The 23,831-nt window shown below is 46.2% G+C and overlaps 1 protein-coding gene and 1 pseudogene across 2 annotated transcripts in view; one reads left to right on the top strand and one right to left on the bottom strand.

Annotated features, from left to right (window-relative positions):
• Positions 1–381: 381 nt before the first annotated feature.
• Positions 382–5,779, bottom strand: LOC110350486 (NUT family member 2G-like). Its single transcript, XM_087197535.1, is given in 8 exon segments — positions 382–1,083; positions 1,147–1,186; positions 1,776–1,895; positions 2,200–2,435; positions 2,438–2,479; positions 2,919–3,058; positions 3,990–4,118; positions 5,075–5,779. Coding segments are annotated over 8 exon segments (2,022 nt in total). The 5' UTR covers positions 5,761–5,779; the 3' UTR covers positions 382–454.
• Positions 5,780–11,064: 5,285 nt separating this feature from the next.
• LOC101700147 (olfactory receptor 5D3-like) overlaps positions 11,065–23,831 on the top strand; it is a 75,244-nt pseudogene continuing 62,477 nt past the window's right edge. Inside the window, exons 1-2 of the transcript XR_015445968.1 lie at positions 11,065–11,328; positions 11,548–11,621. The product of XR_015445968.1 is annotated as an olfactory receptor 5D3-like (transcript). The remainder of the gene's footprint in view (positions 11,329–11,547; positions 11,622–23,831) is intronic.

The raw sequence follows: 23,831 nt of genomic DNA, 5'->3' as shown, positions 1-23,831 counted from the left end.
ATGAGGCCTTGTGAGTGGGGTGGTGAAGGGGACTCCAAGGAGCATTCAGCCTGTCTGCACCCAGGAGCAGTGGGAAGAACAGCCCCATTGTGCAGGGAAGACCTGGGCCAGGCTCCTGTGCACCCTGGACCTTCGCACACCAGGTCCTTCCCTGCTTGCTGTCCTCATGCCCCAGAGGAGACAAAGGCTGAGATGGGAGCAGCAAGCCTGAGAGTATTTTCCAATCATCTTTATTTACATTGTGAAACAACACCCCCAAAGAACAGCCCCATCCCCACCCCAGCAGCTCCTCCCTCCCACCCACCCCCTCCCATCACCTCTCCATGCCCCAGAGCAGCTGGATCAGAACTCAGGGAGGAGGGACCTCTGGCTTGTGGGGTGCAAGATGCAGCCAGGGTGAAATCTTGCCAAGGGCCACCTGAGGGACGGGCACCCCAGAGTCTGCCCACCAGCCTTATGGGGGGCAGGTCTTCCTCCTCCTCTGGGAGCCTAGTTTGTTACACCTCCTCTTCTTAGGCCGTGGGCGTGGAACCAGCCCCTGAGCCAAATCTTGCCCTCCTGAGACCTGGCAGGAAGACCCTGGGCGGGACAACTTTCCCACAAGAGCCACACCCGCCGTGAGGACTCCCTTCTTGGACCGGGCAGATGGAGGGAGGTCAGGGCTGAGACTGCCTCCCTGGGGGTGTGAGGCCTGGCATGCTGGACCTGCAGGGCGGGGGAGGCCCACGCCAGGCTCTGGGGTCGGGGGCCGTGCCCAGGGCAGCAGCTGACGAGGGGAGGCCAGGAGGAAGGACAGGCTGGAGACGTCCCTGTCATCCTCACCCAGGCTGGATGTTGGCTCGCAGGGCACCCCGGAGGGAGGGGCTCCTCCAAAGCCCAGGGCACCTTGGGGTGCTAGGTCCTGGGGAAGAGCACTGGGACCGGAGGCTCTCAGTGGGGCTGGGCGGTGTCGCCTGCACAGGACAGCAGGGACCTCAGGCCCGGGCAGCTCTTCATCGGTGGCCCTGCATCTCTTACGGACCTGGGAAGCTTTTGGAGCGGGGCAGGTCTCCTTGTTGACCCTTCGCTTGGGGTCACAGTCATCTTGCTCTGCACCTTGGTGGACAGCAGATCGGGATGCACCTTGGCTCTGGGGCCTGCACACACCTCCTTTGGTCTTGGAGCCCAGGAGGCGCTTTTCCACCAGCTGCAGGAGGAAATGGACACTCGCTGGGTCTGCACCAGGCATGAGGAGGGCTGACAGCATGCGAATGAGGGCATTTGGACAGGAGACGGGCTTTGAAGGTTCACCTGTCTTAGTTTCAGAGACTGAGGCTGAGTCCCTGGGACCACCCTGCTGAGCTTCCTTCCAGCCCTGCACCCTCGGCCCTCCACCCTCAGCCCTCCTCACTCTCGGGTCTTCTCCTTCTTTGTCCCCATGCTCATCCCCCTCTGGGTGCAGCCTCTCTCTAGAAGGCAGCAATTCTTGGCTGGGTTAGGGCTGGACAAAGTCACAGGGACCTGGTGTGCAGGGTCCCCCCTTCATCTTGATGAAGATCTACCTGTTGTCCTTCCCTCCCCTGTCTACCTGATGTCCCTCCTTCAAATCTACCTGGTGTCCTTCCATCACTTGTCTCCCTCTCCCCTCATACTCCCCTGTCCTACTTGGTGCCCCTCTCTCCCTCCTGTGCCTGTTGTTCCCTCCCCTTGTCTTGTTAATCTAGTGCCCCTGCCCTTGTCTTTCTGGTGCCCCTCCATCCCTTGTCCATCTGGTGTCCCTCATGCCCCTGGCCTACCTGGTCAAGAGTGAGTGCATGTTCCTCTTCTAGCACCTCACTTACAGCCAAGATGATATCTGTCTCTACATCTGTAGATTCTACTTCTTCCAGGAACTTGGGGTTGATAATGTCTTCCACCTGGATCAGAAGAAGAAACCGTGAGTGTCCTTGGTAAAGAGCAACTCTAAGCCAAGGGGAAGCCCAAGAGAAGCAGGATCAATGCCCAGCCTATTCTGGTCCACACTTTGGAGTTGTTAATCATGACCACCAGCTACACTCACTTACCCAGACACATGGTCACAATGAGACAAAAACTAACCCACGGGGGGGGGGGGGGGGAGACAGGAGAAACTCAGTAGTTAAGGAATCAGGCTAAACTCCAAAGGCTTGGGATGCTGTTCCTGCAATCTTAAGAACACCCAGGGCTCTAGCCCCAGCACACCTTGTTGACAAACTCTTCTTGGGAGCATAGCTGATCACAGTAACTCAGGATATCTGGGTATAAGTCATCCTCTTCCTGATCCTGCTTTTCGTCTTGGTTTTCTTCAGGCTCCTCAATGACCAAGAGATGATGTTCTTCCAGCCAGGCCATGATCTCCTTGTATTCCTTCACGGCTTCAGGAGGGATCTCATCAGGTGCCTTAGTCTCAGGTGGCTGCTGGCTTTTGGGTGCTGGGGGCAGGCAGCCTGTGCCTTCGAGTCTGTCTGCCTGGGGATGCATACTAGAATGGGAGAAGGGAGTGTTGTATGGATGGGGCCTCCAGCTACACTCCAATCCCAGTGGGGAGAGCAGTGATCAGGGGGACCTAATGTCATCCAGAGTAGTCCAGGATAACCTGACCTCAGAACCTATGAGGGGAGACACTGCATGAGGTGGAATGTGGAGACAGTCACATGGGAGGACATGTGGAGCTACCAAAATGCCAGATACTCTCCCCACCCTGCCCCCAAGTCCTGGGCAGATGGTGGGTTCAGATATTGCCCAGCCAATCAATACCCTGCTCAAAACCAAGGGCTGGGGAATTCCCGGCGCTGGGGTATTTTCTGCTGTCAAAACCAAATGCCTCATCCCAATTGAAAACCCAACAGATGTGGACATCAGCTTCCCTGTGCCCCCTTCGGCCTCTGCCATGACTGCCTGTGGAACATGGGAAGCCCTACCTGGTTGTTGGACAACCTTAGGCATTGAGGGCCTTGGAGTTTCGGGCCTCAGTGGGGCTGGAATTGACTGGCCCGGAAGTCCTCCAGTCAACTGCAACCCGGGATGTTCCATCTTTTCAGCAGCCTCAAACTCCATGAACCTGGGGTGTGGGGAGGCACAGGCTGAGCTGGTAGGGAAGCCAGGCCACAGGCCATAAGGACCCTGGGCTGGACCAGTGTCAGGCGTGGGGAGCAGTGCCCTGGGTAGACGTCTCATCGTCAGAGGGTGCAGATCCCAGGGCACAATCACAGTTCTGGGCACACCCTTCATCATCTGTGGGGAATCTCGTTAGGCCTAGGTGACCCACAGAGCCTTTTTCAGCCTTTTCAGGCCTGCCATGGCCTTGCACAGAGCCACAAACAGGAACTGCCCATCAGAAGCTGGTCAGGAAGTGAGTTAAGGCAGAAAATACCGGGAGTCCTCGTCCCATCCAGGGATCCTGAGCTGGGACTGTGAGTCCTGGAATGATGCCCTGGAAACAAGGGCCCTGGAGAAGTCAGGAGAAAGAGGGAGCCAAGGAGGGAAGATTAGGTCTCTTTCCTCTGTGGCCTGTTTCTCTGTTTCTCTGTTTCTCTGTTTGTTCATGTGTTTGTTTGAATAGAACAAATGAGATGGAGCAAAAGCAGTAATGGCAAGGACATGTCCTCGGGGTGCCTGAGAGGCTGTCTTCCCCTGATCATGCTGTCCCCTCTCCCATTCTCTTCTGGGACCTTGGGTTATAACCTCTTGTCCCTTTCATGGACAGAGATGGTCCCTTCTTTGGCAATTTGGGACTAACATGTGACTAAATGGCACTTTACACAGCCCCCACTGCCGGAAGAAGCCCCATGAACAGTGAGACCCGAGCTTCTGGGCAAAGTCTTCTTTGTCATCCCTCCAGGTAGAAGGAGCTGCCTCCTGAGGACCAAGGTGTACAGGGGTGGGGTCTGTGAAGCCCTGCGACACTGTGTGGGTGACAAGCACCATTGGACACAGCTGCACAGCCCATGTGCTCTTGCAACTCAGGCCCAGGCCCAGGGTCCCTGACTCACTCTTTAGCCATCTCATAGAATGTCATGCGGTCATAGTTGCTGGTGCGGTCCTATTCCCGAATGCCTATCTGCAGGCCCTTCTCCACACTCATGGTCGGCTGCCGGCGGGACAGGGACCGAAGCACTGGCCTGTAATTGCTCAGGATCAGTTACCATCCACTACCCTCACCCTGCATACCCAGTTGATCCAGCCCTGCACACCCCATGCTTCTGTCACTTCTGCCCTTGGCACAACACTATTCCTTTGTGGTCTGACAGCCTCCAGGATGCCCTAGCAGGCACCAGACATCAACGTCAGTGCTGCACTGGAGACTGATTTTCCTTCATGTCCTCGTTGTTGGTGTTGTCTGTTATGGACAGGATGGTTTTGTCTCCCACAGTCCATGTGTTGAAGTACTGACCCTCAATGTGATGGTATTTAGAAAGAGTCAGATGAGGTCAGCAGGGTCTTCCTGCCTTAGAACTTTGAGGAATGAATGTGGGTGGCTTCCACTTGCCAGTCTAGGGTATTGTGTCTGGCAGCCTGGGGTGACAGGGCCAGTGATCTGAAGCCAGGGATAAAGCCTGTGGTGAAGATTTAAATGGTGGCTGAGGATCAAATGGAATGCGGGCCCCTGGTGTGCACTCATGTGACTGCTGCAGCACCTCGCTCTCCTAACCATCGATCCCCACAACAGGGGTGGAAACAAGTGTCATTTTCCCTCTCAGTTTCTCTACCTCCTACCACCAGTGGTTGTGGTGACCTCAGGGCCGTGAATCCACAGGTCTATGAAGGAAGGTGAAAATAGAAGGGGAGTGACCATGACAAGTCAGATACCTAAACTCAAATGGTGGCTCGTGTTACACCAGGAACCTTCTCTGACCTTGAGTCTTGAGCAGCATGGTGATGAATATTGTAAAAGAACCATTGGCTGCACTCAGAGAGGGGCAGTGGTGTCCATAGATCAGGCACTCTTCCTAAACTTATTATATCACCCTCAGCCCTTCCCGTGAGTTCCTCTACATCCCAAATTCCTTGACTCCCCTCCTCCTTCCTCACATTGGAGCCAAAGGTTGAGCTCCTGGGTCCCTGCAAGGGCACTCACACCAGGAAGCAGGACACCGCTTCCATGTCAGGAGTTTGGGGAAGGTGTTCCCGGAGCAGAGTCTTCAAATACTGCCAGCGCCGGAAGTTCTCATAGACACTTGGAAACTTGCAGGTGTGATGTGGTGAGGCATTGGCCGTCAAGGTGGCCAGCCCACACTCTGTGCAGTTACAGTGTGGTGGTGGACCTGTGTTCACCCTGGACATGGCAGGGGCCACTGGTGGTATGGCTGAGGGACAGAGGCCCCAGGGCCACATCTCATCATAAACTTTGATGCTCACCCGAATTGGGGTAGGCATGAAGGTGGTCATGGGTGGAGCTCTCAGCTGCAGGGGAGAAGGATTCTGCACAGCCCAATGCCGGACCCCTGGGGCACCCCTCATGCGTGGGGCCTGAGTGAGGAGAGTGCTCTGAGTGGGCAGGGACCCTGCTGGCCTCCTTGCTCTCCTGGCTTGGGCCGTGATGTTGAAAGGCCCAGCCCCAGGCTTGCCATAGTTACCATGTCCTGCCATCACAGGTGTCATGGGGAAAGGGGAAAGCACCAGGGGCTTACCCCGAGGAAGTGGTGCATTCCCAAAGGGTGGTGGGGGCGGCTCCCAGTGTAGCTGCTGTACTGGGACCGAGGCAGGTGGAAGAGGGCGCAGGACCACAGTAGGAGATGGGATGACACCAGACTTCAGGATCATATGTGGCTGCAGCACTGATGATGCTGGGAAGAGAAGGGAAGGAGTAATTGGAGGGGGGGAGAGGGCAGGAGGGAGGCTCTCTTCTTCCCCAGTCACTGCGAATCAGAGGACAAATCACTCCAGTTCAGGGTTGTGTGGACAGGAATATTTTGCAGTTAGCAACCCCGCCCCCCCCACCCCAAGTGAGCTTTCATGCTCTCTTCCTCCTATTCAGAATTTCTCTAGTATAGAGCTTGTTTCCAGGTCCCTAAGATTCCCAACCCCTGCTTGTCCAAAGAAACTCCTCTCCTTTTCCCTCCCTCTAAGGGATACTTCCTTTTCCTGATGGTCCTCCAAAGCCCCTGTCTTTCTTGCCTTGCAAGTGGAATACAACACAGCCCCCAAATGAAATGTTTCCCCACTCTAACACCTGAGGAACCCTGGAGATGACCCCGGGAGGGATCCCACCCAGTTCCCACAACAAACACTAATTTGGGGACTGATCCTAACCAGTCCTGTCACTGGAAATGTGTGGTTCCTGCCATGACACTGGAGGCTCTGTTCCTATGGAACAGGTCTGGAAGATAGACATTGGCTTCCCTGAGTCCTTGTCCTTGCAGAAATAGGAGTTTCTGCAGAGGACCAGAAAGAGCCAAGTGATAGTGGCTGTGGAGTTTCCAAGAGATTGTCACAGCTACTGGCTGTCAGATTAGGTTGTGGAAGTGGAACCTACCTGTGGAGCTTTTCCCTTGGGGTCCCAATAATGGAAAGGAAAGAGCCCCATGGGTCCTCCATGAGCCAGGTACCACATGAGACAAAGTTACTTGGAGCCCATCCTTGGTCAGTGGGACCTTATGCAGACCCTGCTCAAAGAGAGCAAGGTCCATGACACCTGCACCCAGTAACCAGCACACCTGTCCTACCCTAGTACTAACATGACAGCGAAGGATCTTCCTGTGAGCTACTCACCATCCTCTCTTAGGATGGAAACCAGCTTTCACTGCCATAGAAACCCAACACCACTCCACATGTGCTCCCTGTGCATGAAGCACCAGACAGGAACATGGGCTGCGTTCCTGCCAACAGTGAAATGAAGGGCTGAGGGTCCACAATGACAGTGGACAAGACTAAGAACCCTCTGAAGAACTGTTTTGATGAAAAAGATGACATTTTGGAACAACTCAGGGAGGTCCAAGTCCTGTGTTGAAGTTTCTGTGCTGTGATGGAAGACAAGTGCAACTTGGACTGAGGGAAAAGCCCTCTCTGAGCGAGAAGGTACTTGAGGGCTCTGGGCTGTGGCAGTTGAGTAAGCCCTACCTATCCTTGTTCACACAGAGGATATTCCACTGCACACTTGGGCCAAGGAGTTTTCTGAGCAGTTTTCTATCTAAGATCATTCTCTTCACTGCCCTCCCAAGATCCAGGAAACTCCAATCAAACCCCTCAGAGCAGTAAGACACACAAGTCCCAGGTTCCTGAAGAAAGTTCACAGGACTAACGGTTCCCCTTGAAAATATCCTTGTTTCCAACTTGATACCATCCCACCATAGTCTATCAAGCCTGTTGAAGTAACAGCTCTCCCTTTCTAGAGAGGATTTCCTCCCATCCTTTCTATAACCCAGTGTGTCTCCTGAGGTGTCTTGAAATATGTCCTTCTCGGTGTCATAAGGAGTCCCCTCCCCTGAGAGCTCACAGCCTGACATGGACTTTCCCTGCATCCCAGTGGAGATGTCCTTCCTGAAGTCCCAGACAATCTTTTCTTTACATCAGCTCAACCACCTGTACCCAGGGAAGTGACAAATTCAAATTTCTAACAGCTTAAGAGAGGTCAGGGAGTCCCTGAGCTTCCAAGCCATCCCCATAGACATGGACACAAATATCAACTTCTAGTAGCTACCACCAAGGGAAGAGTGAAGGGCAGGACCCAGAGAGAGACCTGTGACCAGAGGCTCACTCAGGTCCAACTGCAGAGGGTAAAATTTGAAAGTAGACAGCACTGGAGTGTTGACAAACTGACATTCTGCCCTGCAGTGGGGGAGGGGCAGAGGCAGTGGGGCTGGGAGGGGGGAGGGGGGAGAGACATCCCCTGAAAAGCTCTGGTGGGTAGAGGAGCTCCTCAAGATCCCTTCAAATAACTTGTGAAAACATCGCTGCTGTGTGACTCTAGCCAACTTTTGAATCATTTCTTACCACTCTCAGTGGTATGGTTTTATTTGTCGTCTGACTTCAACTTCTCATCAGTAAAACTTGTTTTGAAATAGGCTCCACTAATTTAAAAAAATCATTGTACTTTCTCAACAAAATTCAGACCATATATTTAGCTAAATATGGAGCATGTTAGGGAGAAGATGAATAATTTGAATTGAGATTGTGTAGGAGGATCCAGTGGTTGCCCTATGCATATCATTCCTTAGGAAGCAGTTCTTGTGTGTTCCTCAAGTGTCCACTGCTGGGACCTATGTCTTATCCAGGATAATAGTCTTACTTAGGATCTCCTTTGCTATGAAGCCTTGTTCACCAAGCAACCATACAAGGTAGCCTACAGGACCCAACACAGAAATCCCTTCTTGGAAATGGGGAGCTCATGGCCCTTTGGACCTCTCCCTCTGACCCTTCCTGCAGAAAGGCCCAGGACCCTCACTGAGTGCTGGGCAGAAAACGTCTCTGATGTTAGATCACTGGCTACAGACTTAAGCAGTTTCATCCAGTACTGCAACATTAGCGGAATGGGGAGAACCCTTATCTGTATCTCTAGAGTTGTTACACTGGGAGGTAATTGGCAATGTTTGATTGGAAGGCTGTTTGAAGTTATCTTGCTATTAAGCTTGCAAATTACCAGAAAGAGGATCTGCTGATAGATTTCTCAAACTTGTACATTCAAGTTAGAGAGTTTTAAATTTTTTCATTAGCAACTGAAATTCTTCAATGTATGTCAAGCAGGAGAAACTAAAATTATTCCCATTTTACCTGCTATGTTGGCTGAAATTGACCATGATTGTCAATTCTTGGTTAAAGGAAAAGCTTTGCAAAGAAAATATTTGTGACTTAACATTTATTGAGAGAGCTGTGCACATGAAATAAATATATAGTACAGTAAACGCAGACAAAACTAGGAATGCAGTCAGGACAAATCATGTCTGTCTTAGAGAGCTTCCCAGGTATGAAGTTCTTCGCCCGAACTATTTTTTAATAGAAACTTTCAAAGAGCTAGGAGAGAAGGACACACTCGTTTTTTGGAAAGAAATTCATTCCAAAAGAGGTAAAAGCGCTGGGCCCCATATAAGCAGTTTGCTTTAGGAAAAAATGGTTCAAAGTGCATGGATGGCAGGTTTGCAAATCTGAAAATCATGTGTGGTTGTTTGGAGGCCACCACAATGTTTCCTTAAAAGGGATTCACCCGCAGAGAAGTCTCTGAGGAAGGCCTGGGGCTGGTTCTTTGCTTCTTTTTTTTTTTTTTCTTAAATTCTTTTATTGGTGCATTTTAGGTATACAACACATTGACATTTCTCATTGGGAATTGTACCTTTACATGATACATCTTGGTTCTTATTTTTTCCCCATTCCTAGCCCTCCCTTCACCCCCTCCACCCTTCCCTATTTACAAAGACTTTATTTCCATTTTTTCCATTTCTCAGCATTTTTCCTTTCCCTTCTTTCCTTTCTCCTGCCCGTCTACCCCTACCCCTACCCCTTTGGTCCTTTTCTTCCTATTTTGCATTATTGATTATTCATTCTAATCATTGGTACATTTTAGGTATACAATATAATGCCATTCATCATGGGAAATTTGCACCTTTACATAATCTCTCTTGGTTCTTACTTTTCACCCTTGCCCGGCCCTCCCTTCAACCCCTCCATTCCTAACAATTTACAAAGATTTTGTTCCTATTTTTCCATTTTCTCATATTAATTCCATTCCCTTCTATCCTTTCCCCTACCCCTCCCATTTCCTTCCCCTTTGCCCCTTTTCTTCCTATGTCACATTACCTATTATACATTTTAGTCCTTATTTACACTTTCAGTTTCTGACACTAGAGAAACTATTTGGTATTTATACATGTGTGTCCTATTTATTTCACTTAAGAGTATCGCCTCAATGTGCATCCATTTAGCTATAAATTTCTCTAATTTCTCATTTTTTATGGCAAGTAGTACTCTGTTTTATTAAAAAAACCACCTTTTCCTTATCCAGTCTCCAGTTGATGGGCATTTGGGCTGTTTCCAAGTTTTAGCTATCACAAACTGTGCTGCTATGAACATGGGCGGACATATATCACTGTGGTATGATTCTTTTAATTCTTTGGGGAAGATCCCCAGCACTGGAATAGCGGGGTCAAACGTGACTTCCAGTCCTAGTTCTTTGAGGTATCTCCAGACTGATTTCCACAGTGGTTGCACCTGTCTACACTCCCACCAGCAGTGGAGCAGGCTTCCTCTTTCCTCACAGCCGCGCCAGCATTTGTTATTGCTTGATTTCATGATAGCAGCCATTTTTTCTGGAGTGAGGTGGAATCTCAGCATTGTTTTCATTTGCATCTCTCGAATGACCAGTGCTGAGGACCAGTGGAACTGATTAGCAGATGCAGAAACAACACCAGACACACTCAGCCATCTCATCTTCGATAAAGGAGCCAAACACCCTCACTGGAGGAAAGATAGCCTCTTTAATAAATGCTGCTGGAAAAATTGGGTTTCAACTTGCCAAAGACTAAAACTAGACCTATATCTTTCGCCATGCACTAAACTAAAATTGAAATGGATTAAAGATCTAAATATTAAAATAGAAACGCTCAACCAGTTGGAATAGAGGTTAGGTAGAACTCTTGAAGACATTGGTGTAGGAAAAGATTTTATGAACAAAACCTCAGTTGCCCGTAAACTAACACAAACAATCAACAAGTGGGATCTTTTCTTATTAAAAAGCTTCTGCCCAGCAAGAGAAACCACCAGCAATGTGAACAGACAACCCACAATGTGGGAAAAATCTTCACCTCCTGTCCCTCAGACAAAGGTCTGCTATCTCGAATCTATAAAGAACTTGAAAAAGATCAGACCTCCCAAATTTAAACACTCAAACAGAAAATGGGCATCTGAAATGAAGACATTTCTCAGACAAAGAAGTAGAAATAGCAAATACATGAAAGAAGGTTCTTTGCTTCTTGCATGGCTTTCGCTGGTGCGCCCTGCCCATGCGCTTGTCCTAGGCTCAAGGTGCCTCCCCCCCCCCCCCCCGCCCCCAAGCTCCAACCGCTCTCTGAGTTGGTGGAGCAGTATTCATGCAATGCGCGTGCCTTTGCTCTGGGCTCCCTGCCTCGCGCTCTAACTGCTCTGGGAGTCCATGGAGCGCATTCAAAAGATGCACTTGAACTCCTCAGCTCTCCGTCCTCAGCTCTCCTTCCCCGCCTGGCGCTCCAACCGCTCTTGAGGATTTACTCAGGGAAGGCGCATGCGCAAGCGCAGAGGCCTGGTTGAAGGTTGGGGCCAACATGGCGGTTGCGGAGTTCCTTACTCAAACCAGAGATAATGGGTATTCTGACCCACCACTTCCGCAGTATGTTCCTGCACTTTCCCCTTGTGCCTGCCCTTGAGGTATTGGCATGTGTGTGTCCTGGGGGGCAACACTCCCTCCTGTGCCCCGGGTCCATCTCTAGCTGGCCCTCGTCTTTTCCAAAGGCCGTGGGTGAAGGCCCAGGCAGGGCTCCAGTCCCTGTTCTGCGGTCCGAGGCTGGGAGGGACGGGGACACCCAGGGATGTGGTGGAGCTTGACAGCGTGTCGCGTCTGTGTCCCTTTCATGCGCCGTGAGGCAGAAGCGCGAGGAACACTTCTCGTGTCTGAAAAGTGTCGTCCAGCGCCTCAGAGAAGTAGCTCCTGTCACTGAAAAGTGAGTGGCCCGCTGTGCGACACCTTCCTTGTTTTCACGTATGAAACTTGTTAAGGCAGGGAAAGTATCAGCCTCCATTCATGTGCCAACTACACTCAGTAGTGACTGCCCAAGTTGTATAACATGCTTTTTTGCTCAGTGTGACGTCCTGCGTTGATTGAGTTGCAAATGTAGGTTCCTGTGGGTGCAGGAGGCTGGCAAAAGTCAACAGTAGCATTGTGTGAGAACCAGTTGACTCAAAGGAATTTGCACTAAACAGATTTATCTATTGTATTTTTAAATTACGGTATGCATGTGTTATGTCCAGAAACTTCATTACATGCTTTGTGCGTGCATGTGTGTGTTTTGCTGGGGAGACCTTGTGTGTACTTGAGGATGGGAAGGAATTTTAGTTCTTATTTTGGGAGTCATGAAAATTGTGGGTGGTGGTTTATGAAACTGTGGTATACTTGATGGGCTCCTGAAGACTCTAGGAATTCTCAGGGCATGGGTGGTTTGTTGTAGGTATCTTTGGGTTGTGTTGGGAATGTGTGCATATGAATTCATAGGTTGGGATTTGCTCCATTTTAAATCGACTGTGACAGTCTAATCTGTGTATTCACCTGTGTGGGTGATGGTGTCTGGGTGGATGTTTGAGATAAAGGGAAAGTCATGATTGTTTTTGTGCAACTGTGTAGAGTTAGTTGCATAAGGAGTGTGATATATTATGCATGCATACCCAGGCAGTTGGTGCTAAGTGTTTGTAATTTGAGTTTTGGAATATTTCACCTGTGGTTTCTCCCCTCCTGAATGCTGAGATATTGTGTGTGGTGTGTGTATGTGTGTGTGTGTGTGTGTGTGTGTGTGTGTGTGTGAGAGAGAGAGAGAGAGAGAGAGAGAGAGAGACAGAGAGAGAGAGAGAGAGAGACAGAGACAGAGAGACAGAGAGACAGAGACAGAGATTGATTTTATTCATAAGGAGTGAGGTTGTTAGAAGTATAAAATGTATTTCTTTGGAGAAATCTGGGATATCTGTAAGTGCTATGAGAACTTTTTGGGTGGAATGTTGCATCCTACAGATGTGGACTATAAATATTCAGGTCCTGGAAAATATTTATCTGTGTGCCTATTTGTATATTAGCATGTGGGAATTGTGTATTAGTCAGTGTACCAAGATTTGTGCGTGTGTGTGTGTGTGTGTGTGTGTGTGTTTTGGTGCTAGGCATTGAACATAGCCCTCACAATGCAACTTTAGTGGTTATTTCCAATGTGTGTATGCCTCTGAGTTACAGTGTGAATTTGTGGGTTTTGTGGAAGTATATATTTGGAGTCTGGGAGCATGCAAGAGGTTCAAGCATTCTCCTTTGTGTTTGTTTTGGAATGTAATCCTTGAAGATTCTAATGATGTTGTTTGAGCATGTGGTCCTGGTGTTTGTGTTTGTTCTTACATATTTGAGAAGTATAGTATGTTTGTAGCTCTGTGTATATTTGAGTCAATGGGTGTATAATGTATATATTATGGGAGATGTGGCAGGTACATTATGTGTGATTGGAAAGACAGAAGCTGTGTAGATTGTGTGTGTATTCAGGAATTATGGAGCATGTGTATTGTAAAATTGAGGGTTTTTGTGTGGCCTGTGAAACATCTGTGTGCTTGGTGCATTTGTAGGGCCTGTGCCAATAAGGTGTTCACTGTGTACATATTGGCAGTGGGTTTGTTACACATGTATGCTGTATGTGTATGCATAATTGCAGAGATGACATATTAACATTTAGAGTGGCTAGGGTTCTTTAATTCTGTGAATGTCTGGGTGGTAACCAGGGTCTGTCTCTGTGTTCAGGTGCAGGTGGCATTTTTGCTGATGGTAGTCATTTGTTCCTGGTTCTCTGTCCGGTTTCATCAGGTTTGTAGGTGAAATTAATCATGCTGGGATAGTAACATCATGAGAACTAACAGATAAGAATTTCTTTCCTCCTCCTGGAGGATACCTTATTAAGTATGTACTAGCACACCTTTCATGCACGCACACGTGTGTGTTTAGCATATAGGATGAAGTGATTGTATAATAAAAACATTCAGATTATAGGAAGTACATATATTTGAGACTTCATGCAAATTATGAGTCAGACATTAGGGGATCTGGACCCTTGTGTGTGTGCTGGTCATTCTGAACCTTGCTCCTAACTAGGTTAGTTCATTGTTTAGGGCCAAAAATCTCATAAATACCAATTTCTGGCTCCTCCTTAGGCATATGAATTGAGTGGTGTGTAGGCAGGTGAATACTCCTTTACCATGAGTGTGGTCCCAGCATAAAGATGTATCTTGACTGGTGGACAGATGGGCATAGAGACTAGCATTTTCATTGGTTCTGTCTCAGTGATGGACAGCAGTGATAAATGGTACCGTTTCTTGGGCAGAGGTCTGATGGGCCAAGACCTCTCCCATGAAAATCTCCCTGAGAAGCAGCTAGGCAACCACTGCAGGCTGATAAATGAGGACATCCTTCATGGGGTCCAGCTTTGAAAGCCTGCAGAACCTCTGGCCCCTGGTACTGTTGTCCTCCTGGTTGTGAGCACTGTTGACTGTCAGGCAGTTTATCTGCATCAGTAGGTTTGGTGCTAGACAGAACCTCCCCACATCCTTGTTGCTGATGAAATGTCTTGGTTTCTGACTTGGGAATAAGGGTTCAGTGGGTCATGTTTTGAAGAAATGTTCTCCTTTCTCTTCTGAAACCTGAGGATACCTCTGTCTCTGAAACACTCATGTCAGATTTCTGTTTTTCTGATAAGTATCCATGGCCTTGATTTATCCTATTCTGGTTGATAATGAGAGGAAGCTGTGTAATTAAAGTGGTCACCAGCTGACCCCACAACCTCTCATACCTCTCTAGCACCCACACAATTATTTCCTTGGCTCTGAATCTCCTTCTGACTGGGATCCAAGGGTAGATAATACCTGAGGGGCATTGGCCTTTGCAGGAAGAGGTCAAAAAGGCAAGTCAGGGGATATGAGTACCAAGTCGTTATTTGGATTTTAATTGTCCCTCAAAGGCTCTTCCCTTAAAGGCCTCGTCCCTATTTGATGATGCTGTTGTCAGGGGATGGAACATGTGGGGAGATGAGGCCTAATGGCAGCAGCATTTTCATGAAGGAAACATTGTGGCCTGTCTTACTTTCTCATTGCTGGGACAAAAATACCTGACACTCGCAAGTTAAAGGAGCAGAGGTTTATTTTGGCTCGAAGATTGTAGCGATTTCAGTCCATAGTCAGCTGGCTTGAATGCAGGGTGGCCTGGAAGAGGAGAAAGTATTCGTGGCATAATCTAATCGACAAGGAGCAGCAGCAGTAATCAAGGGAGTAGGAAGGATATGTACTTCCAAGCCACACCCCCAGTGACCTACCTCTTTTCACCAAGCTTTATCTCCCAACATCACACCCACCTATCAGTGGACTAACCCAGTATAACACACCCATGATCTAGTCACCTCCCAAAAGCCCCACCTATGAGCACATAATGCTTGAGGGGACATCTAGGTATAAACCATAACATCCCAACCCTGGCTCCCAAAGACTCATGCACATCCCTTTGTGCAAAATGTATTTAGTCCCAGGCCAGAGATCTAGCTCAGTGACACTGTGCCTGCCTGGCAAGCACAAGGTCCTGAATTCAATCCCTGGTACCAGAAAAAAAAAAATCAAAATGTATTTAGTCCATCTTTAAGAGTTGCCAAACTCCTAACAGTTTTAGCATTGCTAAATTTCCAAGTGCAGAGTCTCTGAGATTTAAAGCAAACTCTTAGCTGGAAACCCCTGTAAAAATGAAAAGAAAGGTAAACACTTCCAGCATTCAATGGCACAGGCTAATTATTCCCATCCCAAAAGGCAGAAATAGGGGGGTAGAGAGAAATGGCATCAAAGCAAATACAAAATTCAGCAGAGCAAACATTAAATTCCATAGTTCCACGTCCAGCACCCAGGGCAGTCTGTGGCAAGATGTGAACTCAGAAGAGTTTGGGTGACCCTGTCCTTAAGGCATTGCTGGTGATTGTAGCTCTCATGGCTTCTCTCTTGGGCCAGCTTTGCTGACTGCTTGAGGCTTTTGTTAAACAATCCAGATTCCTGCCTTCTCCATTCTTCTGGGTCTCCACTGCACTTTCAGCTTCGGACTCACAACTTCACACATTGCCCTCTTGGGCATACTGTTTGACCTCCCAGGCCTTCTTCTGAAGTCTAGATGGAAGCATTCTGGATCCCCAACCCGTATATTCTGTGTGTGTCTAAAACCAGCACCATATGGATGACTTCGGTGCCTGCCACCAGCAAGAGATTTGTTTCTCTTGTTCATTCTGACAGACACTCAGGCTGCTGCAGCCATGATCCAAGAGGGCCCAGATCCTCTTTGAATTGTAGTCAGATCTTGCTGTCATCTACATGGTGCTGTTTTGCAGACTTTTAAAATTCAAGCATAATCAGGTTAGGCGAGATTCCAGTAAGATTTCAGAGAAAAACGTGGGAGATTTGGCAGTGTGTAACACTGTCAGAGTCCCTACAAGCAGCCTGAAAAAGGCAGTCATGTGAAGTTGTGAGAATTTATTCAAAGCTGCAGCAAAGACCCCAGGGAGGTAGAGATGCCAGGAATGTGGAACACCTCCTGAGTATAACCACAGGTATTGATGAAAGCCAATCCAAGAAAGAGGCCTGCTGCACAGGCAAAGACATAGGCCCACATGGGCCCACAAGGACCCATATCATACCACTATACAGCCCAGTGAGTGACATGGAGCTACAGGATTTAATGTTTGCCCTTTTAGATTATGGTCTCGGTTTGGTCTAATTCATCCTTGCTGTTTTACTGTTCCTTCCTTTTAAAATGGAAACATTTACCCTGTGACATCATATCTTGGAACTATACAACTTTTTTTAGATTTTTTTTTTCGGTACTGGGGATCGAACTCAGGACCTTGCTCTTGTGAGGCAGGCGCAGCACCACTGAGATAAATCCCAAGCCCTCTTTTAGATTTTTATAGGTACTGATAGTTAAATGTAATTGTGACAGGTTTGATTTTTCTGGCATTGAAGAAAATGAATAGCTGGAGAGTCAGTTCCAGTAGGAAAAAAGAAAAGGTGTTTTTTTGGTTATTGTTTTGTTTTTTTAGCAACAAACTGTCATGAAAGAAGATGATAGGCTAGCACCTGAGTTTATCTTGCCTAATGCCAAGGAGAGGGAGTTGACATGGCATCTTTTGTCAGAATGTTATCTCAATCTGTAGTTGGGTTCCTGTGCAGTTCATTAGTCCTGAGACACTGCCTGTTCTGTAATGGCATCTTACCTGGTTCTAAGGGTCAACAAGTCACCCATGATTTGTGAATCTAGGAAAATTCTGGTGTTTGGAAGTTTGCCATTTGGATTGTGTGCCTGGTTTCCATTAGTCAGCCCCTTTTCTATATTTTTACAAGTTTTCTTTTTGGTATGTGTGGTACTGAAGATTATTGAACCCAGAATCTTTGCACTAAGCCACATCCCAGCTATTTTAAATGTTTATTTTGAAACAGGGTCTCACTAAGTTGCCCAGTTGAATTTGCAATTCTTCTGCCTCAGCCTGTCAGAGTTCTGGGATTATAGGAATATGCCATGATGCCTGGCTACAAGTACCTTTAAGAATCTTAGGGAGGAGGAGTGTGCAGGGAAAGGGTTAGTGCTGTTTCAGTAACTCTCCAGTTAGTCATTATGATATGGCACTAGGTACAGGGAGAATAAGCTACCCTTATGAACTGAAAAGAAGAAATAGGAGAAAAACGCTTATGCAGAAACTTTGGACTTGAGCTTTTGAGCAGTGCTGGAGCTGTTGGACCTTTGGGAACTCTAGGAAATGGACTGAATGTATTTTGCATTGTGAGATGTACTGAAACATTGAGATGCCAGGGGTACAATATTATGGCTTGGATATCCAGTGCCCCCCCAAAGGTTTTGTCTCTAACACTTTTGTAGAAAGTACTGAGACCCTTTGCGCTGCCCTGCCTCTCCCCTCCTCTCCCTTCCCTTCTCTTCTCTCTCCTCTTCCTGGTCACCACCACTCTAGCACTTTTCCTTCATGATATGTTTTCCTGCCACAGTCAAAGAGCAACAGAGCCAAATGACCATGGACTGCAGTCTATGAACTGTGTCAGCCATTATAAATCTTTCTTCCTTTTAAGCTGTTGACAGCAGATATTTTGACACAGTGACAGAAAGCTTACTAACATCTCTGTCAAAAACACTGGAGGTTCCCACTCTCCTCCTGTGGCTGCAGTAAGCAAGGAACACTTGAGGGCCATCAGCTTGTGCTCAGTGTTCTAGATCCTTCTTGTTGGGTAAGACTTTACTCATCTATCCTTTGAGCAACAAATATGTCCATGGTACCTTCAAGTTAAAGGAAGCCAGGTGTCATGGCTTGTATCTAGATGTCCCTTCCAAACCTCATGTACTCATAGGTGGGGTTTTTGAGAGTGACTAGATCATGAGTGTGAGATACTGGATTAGTCCACTGATTGGCTTAGCATAGTTCTGTGTGGGGGTGATGGACTTACTGAGGAGGGAAGACTCATCCTGAGTGTGAATGCCACCAATTAATATGCTTGTAACCTGAATGGAGTAAAAGGAAAAGTAGAATGAAGGATTGCTGCTTTTGCCTGCCACACCATGAACTGTTTCTTTTCTGCTGTGCCCCTCTGCCATGCTGCCCTGTCTTGGAGCCAGCTGACTATGCACTGAAACCTCTATAAACTGTGAGCTAAAATAAACCTTTCCTCTTTTAACTTGTGGGAGTCAAGTATTTTTTCCAGGCAATGAGAAAGTAAGACACCAAGGACATCTTCTTTGAGAACATGCCAGAATCCATTCATCTGTGGGGACAGACATGCCTGTGTTCAGCTCGAGAACAGGGAGTAGGCGATGGGGCATCATTGCATCAATGAGACAGCTCCCCGGACTGTCAGTGCCCATTATAATGGAGTGATGCTCCCTTCTGGGAACCCTCTTAGTACTCATTGTGAGTGTATTGATCCAGTCTATTCAAATTAGCACAAATGCTCTAGTCTTTTATGGATGGTGCATTGATGAACACTGTCTCCATCACGTTCTAGTTGCTGAGGCACAATACATCCACAACTTAAAAGAAGAGAAGTTGATTTTAGCCCACATTTTAAGTCTATAGTCCTCTGGCTTCAAGGTAGGACAACATGGCAGAGGGGCATAGTAGAGAAAAAGCTGCTTACATCATGGTGCTTAGAAATCAGAAAGAAAGGGGAGGAGCAGGACAAGGAGATACACCCTTCCTGGTCACACCCCCAGTGACCTGCCTCTGCTGACCAGGCCTCAGCTCTTAACAGGAAGTCAGCTATATTGCCCCCATGAGTCAGTCACCTTCCAAGAGTCCTGCCTATGAGCACATGGGGCTATGTCTCTTTAACAGACATTGAGAGGTAGCTTCATCCCTGGAAGAAATGTCTGAAAGGTCACATACTTTATTGTGTTTTCTCTACATTCAGCTGTCCTTGGTGACTGTCAAGGACCTTGAGGAGAAGCTTGGGTCAGTTGAGTCAACAGGCTGAAGAATAAGGCTCCAGGCTCAAATTCCAGAGAATGTGTCACTTCTGTGACCTTACCTCTCTGAACGTCACTTCTCCAAAAGCAGAATAACAGTACAAACTCTACTTGATTGTGAAGATCTGAGCAGTGAATGATGTGTTGTAAGTTGTCATAGTGGCTGGTATTCTGATTATTCATCCATGTACTCAGAATAACACAAAAGCTTGAGGAAAACTTCTTATGTAGTTGAAAAAGCATTATCTAATTCACCAAAGAAGTATCCCATGTCACTGAAAAAATGAATGGACTTCGGAATGACATCTTCCTTCTTTTCACTTAGGAAACTTGAAATGTAAGCAAAAGTATCAGCCACCATTCATGTTCTTAAATACACTCATTTGTCAGTGATGTCAGCAACTTTCCAAAATTGAGTAAGTACTATGCTTTTCCTCAGTCTCATTTTATCAAATCAGGATTGAATTTTAAGCATAGGTTGACGGCAGCCTGGCAAAAATCATCAGAATCATTATATGAGAGTTGGTTTACTAAAAGGAATTTACAATATAGAGGATTGTATGTTTTATTATTAAAATGTAAGACATGCATTGCATGAATAATATTTATAGTCTCATATTTATGTCTGTTGATGGACTTCTGAGAGTTGTATTTTTTCCATGCATGTTGGAATGTTTTAGTGTGTCAGGAAAAGTTGAAAGAATTTCTAAATTTGCTTATGGGCACCATCATGTAGCATATTCTATGGGCCTGTAATCTCTGTGTATAATTAAGCAGTATTGGAGGTTTGTGCATTCAGAACATGTTTTATGGTTATGTATATTGTTCTTGTGGATTCTAGGATCTGTGTATGTGTATTTCAGTGTTTGAGGACAGGTTTATGACTAGTTTTGGGGACTCATAAAATGAGTGTTTGTAGTTGTGGTATGGAGTTTATATAATTCTTCTGTAAATTGTAGAAATTATTTGTATCAGCAATCTATGATTATGTAAGTCAGGTAGTGTGGGCTTGCATGTATATTGGGGATGGATGGTGGTATGTTTGCATATTTATCATGTGTGAGGTAATTTGAGTATATTGTGGCTTGAGAGGAGATCTATTGTGTTTTCGTGTGTATTCAAGGAACATGTTGGTTTGGAGTAGCATTTTCTGTGGCTATCTGTACTTTTCAGTAGGCAGTTACTAGCGTGTATTTGGAAAGTAAAGATATATTTATCTAGCCAAAAGGTGAAGTTACAGGTTTCTTCGGGGAGAATGGAAATTCTATACATATTAGAAGTATGATTGTTAGCATTTGGGGATGTAAGAAGGCTTTGACTAGCTTGGGATAAATAAGAGGTTTTATGTGTATTTATAGATGGTATATTGGAGATGTTCTGTTTCTTAGATTTGTATGTGGTTTGTATGTATATCTATCTGGATGAATTAATTATATCAGTTTACTCAAGGGTGAGGGGTTATTAGAAGTATTCTAGGTATGTTTAGGGCTATTTGAGTATTGAGGTTAGAAGGAGGTATTCTGGAGGTATGAAAAAATGTATGGTGTTTTGGGGGGACTGTATACATTCAAGAATTAATATTGTTTATATGTGTGCTCCCATAGATGTGTGGGCCTTGTGTATGTATATTAATAAGCATACAGATGTTCTTAGTGTTTTGTCTATTTCTCTGAATGTTTGAGGCATACATTAACGACTTTGGCAGGTGTTTTGGGGGTTTTGTGAGTGTACAAGTGTGATGGTTGATTGGCTGTGTCAACCTGAGTAACACCCAACGAAACTGGTTCAGCGTAGTTCTAGGAGTGGAAGACCCACCTTAGGAAGGATCATCACCAGAATGGTATTAAAGGGAAATGGAGAAGGAAGGCTTGCTTCTGTTTTCTTCAGAGGAGCTCCAGTTTTCACTTTCACCTTGAACATTGCCTCCTGGGTTCCAGTGCAGACTCTTTAGCCTCCAGCACTGACCCCTTGGCCTTCCAGTATAGAACCTTCAGCCTTGCGTTGAAGACCTTTTGGCCTACTGATATGGATTTGCACACGACACTGCACTGAGCTCCAGGGCTTTGACTGGATCCTTCAGATCCTCAGTGTACAGACAGACCTTTTGCACTCTTCCACACCTGACTCTGGGCAGCCATTGTAAGCCAATCATGTAAATTGCTATGTATTTGTATATCTTACATTAAATCACTGACTGATACAGCGAGTGACTCAGGGGTCCTCTTTCTTTTTATTCTGGAATGTAATTTTTGAGTTTTGTGATGTTGCTTTTATTGTTGTTTTTTCTTTTTTTTTGGTACTGGGGATCAAACTTGGGTCCTTGTGCTTGCGCAGCAGGCTGTGAAACCACTGAGCTAAATCCCCAGCCCAGTGATGTTGCTTTTATGTGTCATCCTCATGTCTGTGGCATGGTCTAACGTATTTGATCAATGTAGGGTTTTTGTGGCTATTTGAAGTCACGAGGTCTAAGTGTATATTCTGGGAGTGCGGGAAGTTCATCATGTGTGTTTAGAAAAAGGTTGTATAGATTGTGTGTGGGTTTAGGAATTGTGCAGTATGTGCATTTTAGAGTTGTCGTATTTTGTACAGGTCTTTTATAGATGGTACATGAGAAAATAGTTTGTATTATTGTTCCTAGAGTCTGTGTGTATAGTTTTCATTTTTATCATAGGGGCAGTGTATTTATTGCTCACAATTGTATTTATGTACATATTGTATTTGTACACATAGTTGGAGTGCTATGGTGACATTTAGGGTGAGTGGTATTTGCTTCTGTAAAATTTACATAGTGACAGGTAGCCAGTGTGTTCAGAGTGCAGGCAGCGGTTGTACACATGTGTTTGGGCATGTCAGTTCTGGAGACATACAGTGTGACTTTTATTGTATATTTGGGGTTGGGTTAAGGATCCTACTTTGGGACAGGTGAATTGTGTGCTCACATCTGTGTGAAAGAATATGGATGTGCTGAAGCTCAGTAGTACTGGCTTGGACACATGATGATACAAACATCTCCACAGCTGTATGTTTGGTGGTATCAGATTGGTAGGTTTATATGAACCATGTTGAGATATTTATACCACTTAAACACCCTGGATCGAGTCTTTTCTACCTGCTCGTGCATATCTGTGGAGTGTGTGTGTGTGTTTTCAGTATGTGTGAACAGATGTTTCTGTGAAGTAAGAATATTCAGGTGAAAATTAGTACATATATTGAACTCTAAGGGAATTGGAAATGGGACATTGAGAACTACGTAGGCTAATGGGTGTGAACTGACCTTGGCCATTCTGAGCCATTGCAGTGATCCTATCTAGGACTATTCATTATTTCAGGCCAGAAAATCCCCACAAATGTTGATTTCCAGCTCTTTTTTGTTAGGATGAATATTGGAGTATGTGTACTTTAGACAGACAGATGCTACTACATTTCTTTAGTTCTGGCATGTGTCTCCTAGAATACCTGGGCCTGATAGCCACAGAGAGCAGAACTAATGCCTCTGCAGTGGATAGCTGTCAGAAAGTGGGGTTTCCTCGAGAAGTTACATGGGCCAAGTCCTTTGCCATGCAAATCCCTTTGAGAATCATTTGGGCAAGCTCAGGTGATGATAGTTTCCCTATGGTGCAGCTGACAGAAAGGGCAACCCTCCCCCATGGGGGTCCAGCTGTTGAAAGCCAGAAGAACCTGTGCTTTTACTACTGTCTGCCTTCTGGCTAGTGGGTACTGCTGGGTATCATTGACCCATTTTTATTTCATTTTTGTGTGGGATGGAAGATCTATGTCTAGATTAAAAAAAATTATATCTCTTTCTCTCCACATTATTCATCTGCCCTTCTTTTTTCCATTAGCGCCTTTTGCAGTCCTATGATTAGGCCCTGCCTTTTGGTTAGACTGTGCCCCAGGTCTGTGAATGTCACCTGTGCTTCTCAGTCCCCAGCCCCTCACGGGGTAGGGTGGCTTGATCAGATGCTCAAGGTCCTGGAAATAAAACTTGGGAAAGTGGGAGCCCTCCTATGAGTGTTCCCCCTCTCCTAGCCTCTTTAACTCACATCCCTACTGACCCTTGAGCAATGCTAGCCACAGTTTAGGGTTTCCTAACCTCATAACCAAAAGGACTTATCCTGGGAATACAATGGCTCATACATAGAGGGATCCATTTAGGAATTTTATTGATAAAAAGCTAGGGCTGGGGATTTAGCTCAGTGGTTCCGCTGCTTGCCTTGCAAGCTCAAGGACCCAAGTTCAATCCCCAGTACCAAAAAAAAAAATAAATAAATAAAAAGCTCACATTAATAGACCAGTCCATCTTAATAAATTCCTCTGAAAAAGAAGACAGTGGATAAAATTTATTGTTTATAATTGTTGTATAAACAAACCAAGAAATTCAGGATAAAATTCATCCTCTAAATCAAATAGAATATATATACTAGAAATTTGCAGTAGACATAAAATGTGTACTAAAGATAGTACTACGATTCCTCTTAAATCCACCTGAGCTAAACCAAGTTCTCCATTTCAGTTACTTGTATATTTTTTATTTCTAGAATATTTATTCTATTTTTAAATACAGTGTTTTTTGTATTCTGCCAAAGGTCTCAATCTTATTTTTAATGCCTCCAACATAATAATATATTTTGATGCCTGTGGTCGATAA

The sequence above is a fragment of the Heterocephalus glaber genome, unplaced genomic scaffold, assembly GCF_053883595.1.
Source record: "Heterocephalus glaber isolate CG9 unplaced genomic scaffold, H.glaber_assembly_v1.0 deba00001673, whole genome shotgun sequence".
In the NCBI taxonomy this organism is placed as follows: domain Eukaryota; kingdom Metazoa; phylum Chordata; class Mammalia; order Rodentia; family Bathyergidae; genus Heterocephalus; species Heterocephalus glaber.
Note: the sequence above shows the minus strand (reverse complement) of the source record. Positions and strands in the feature narration are given on the sequence as shown.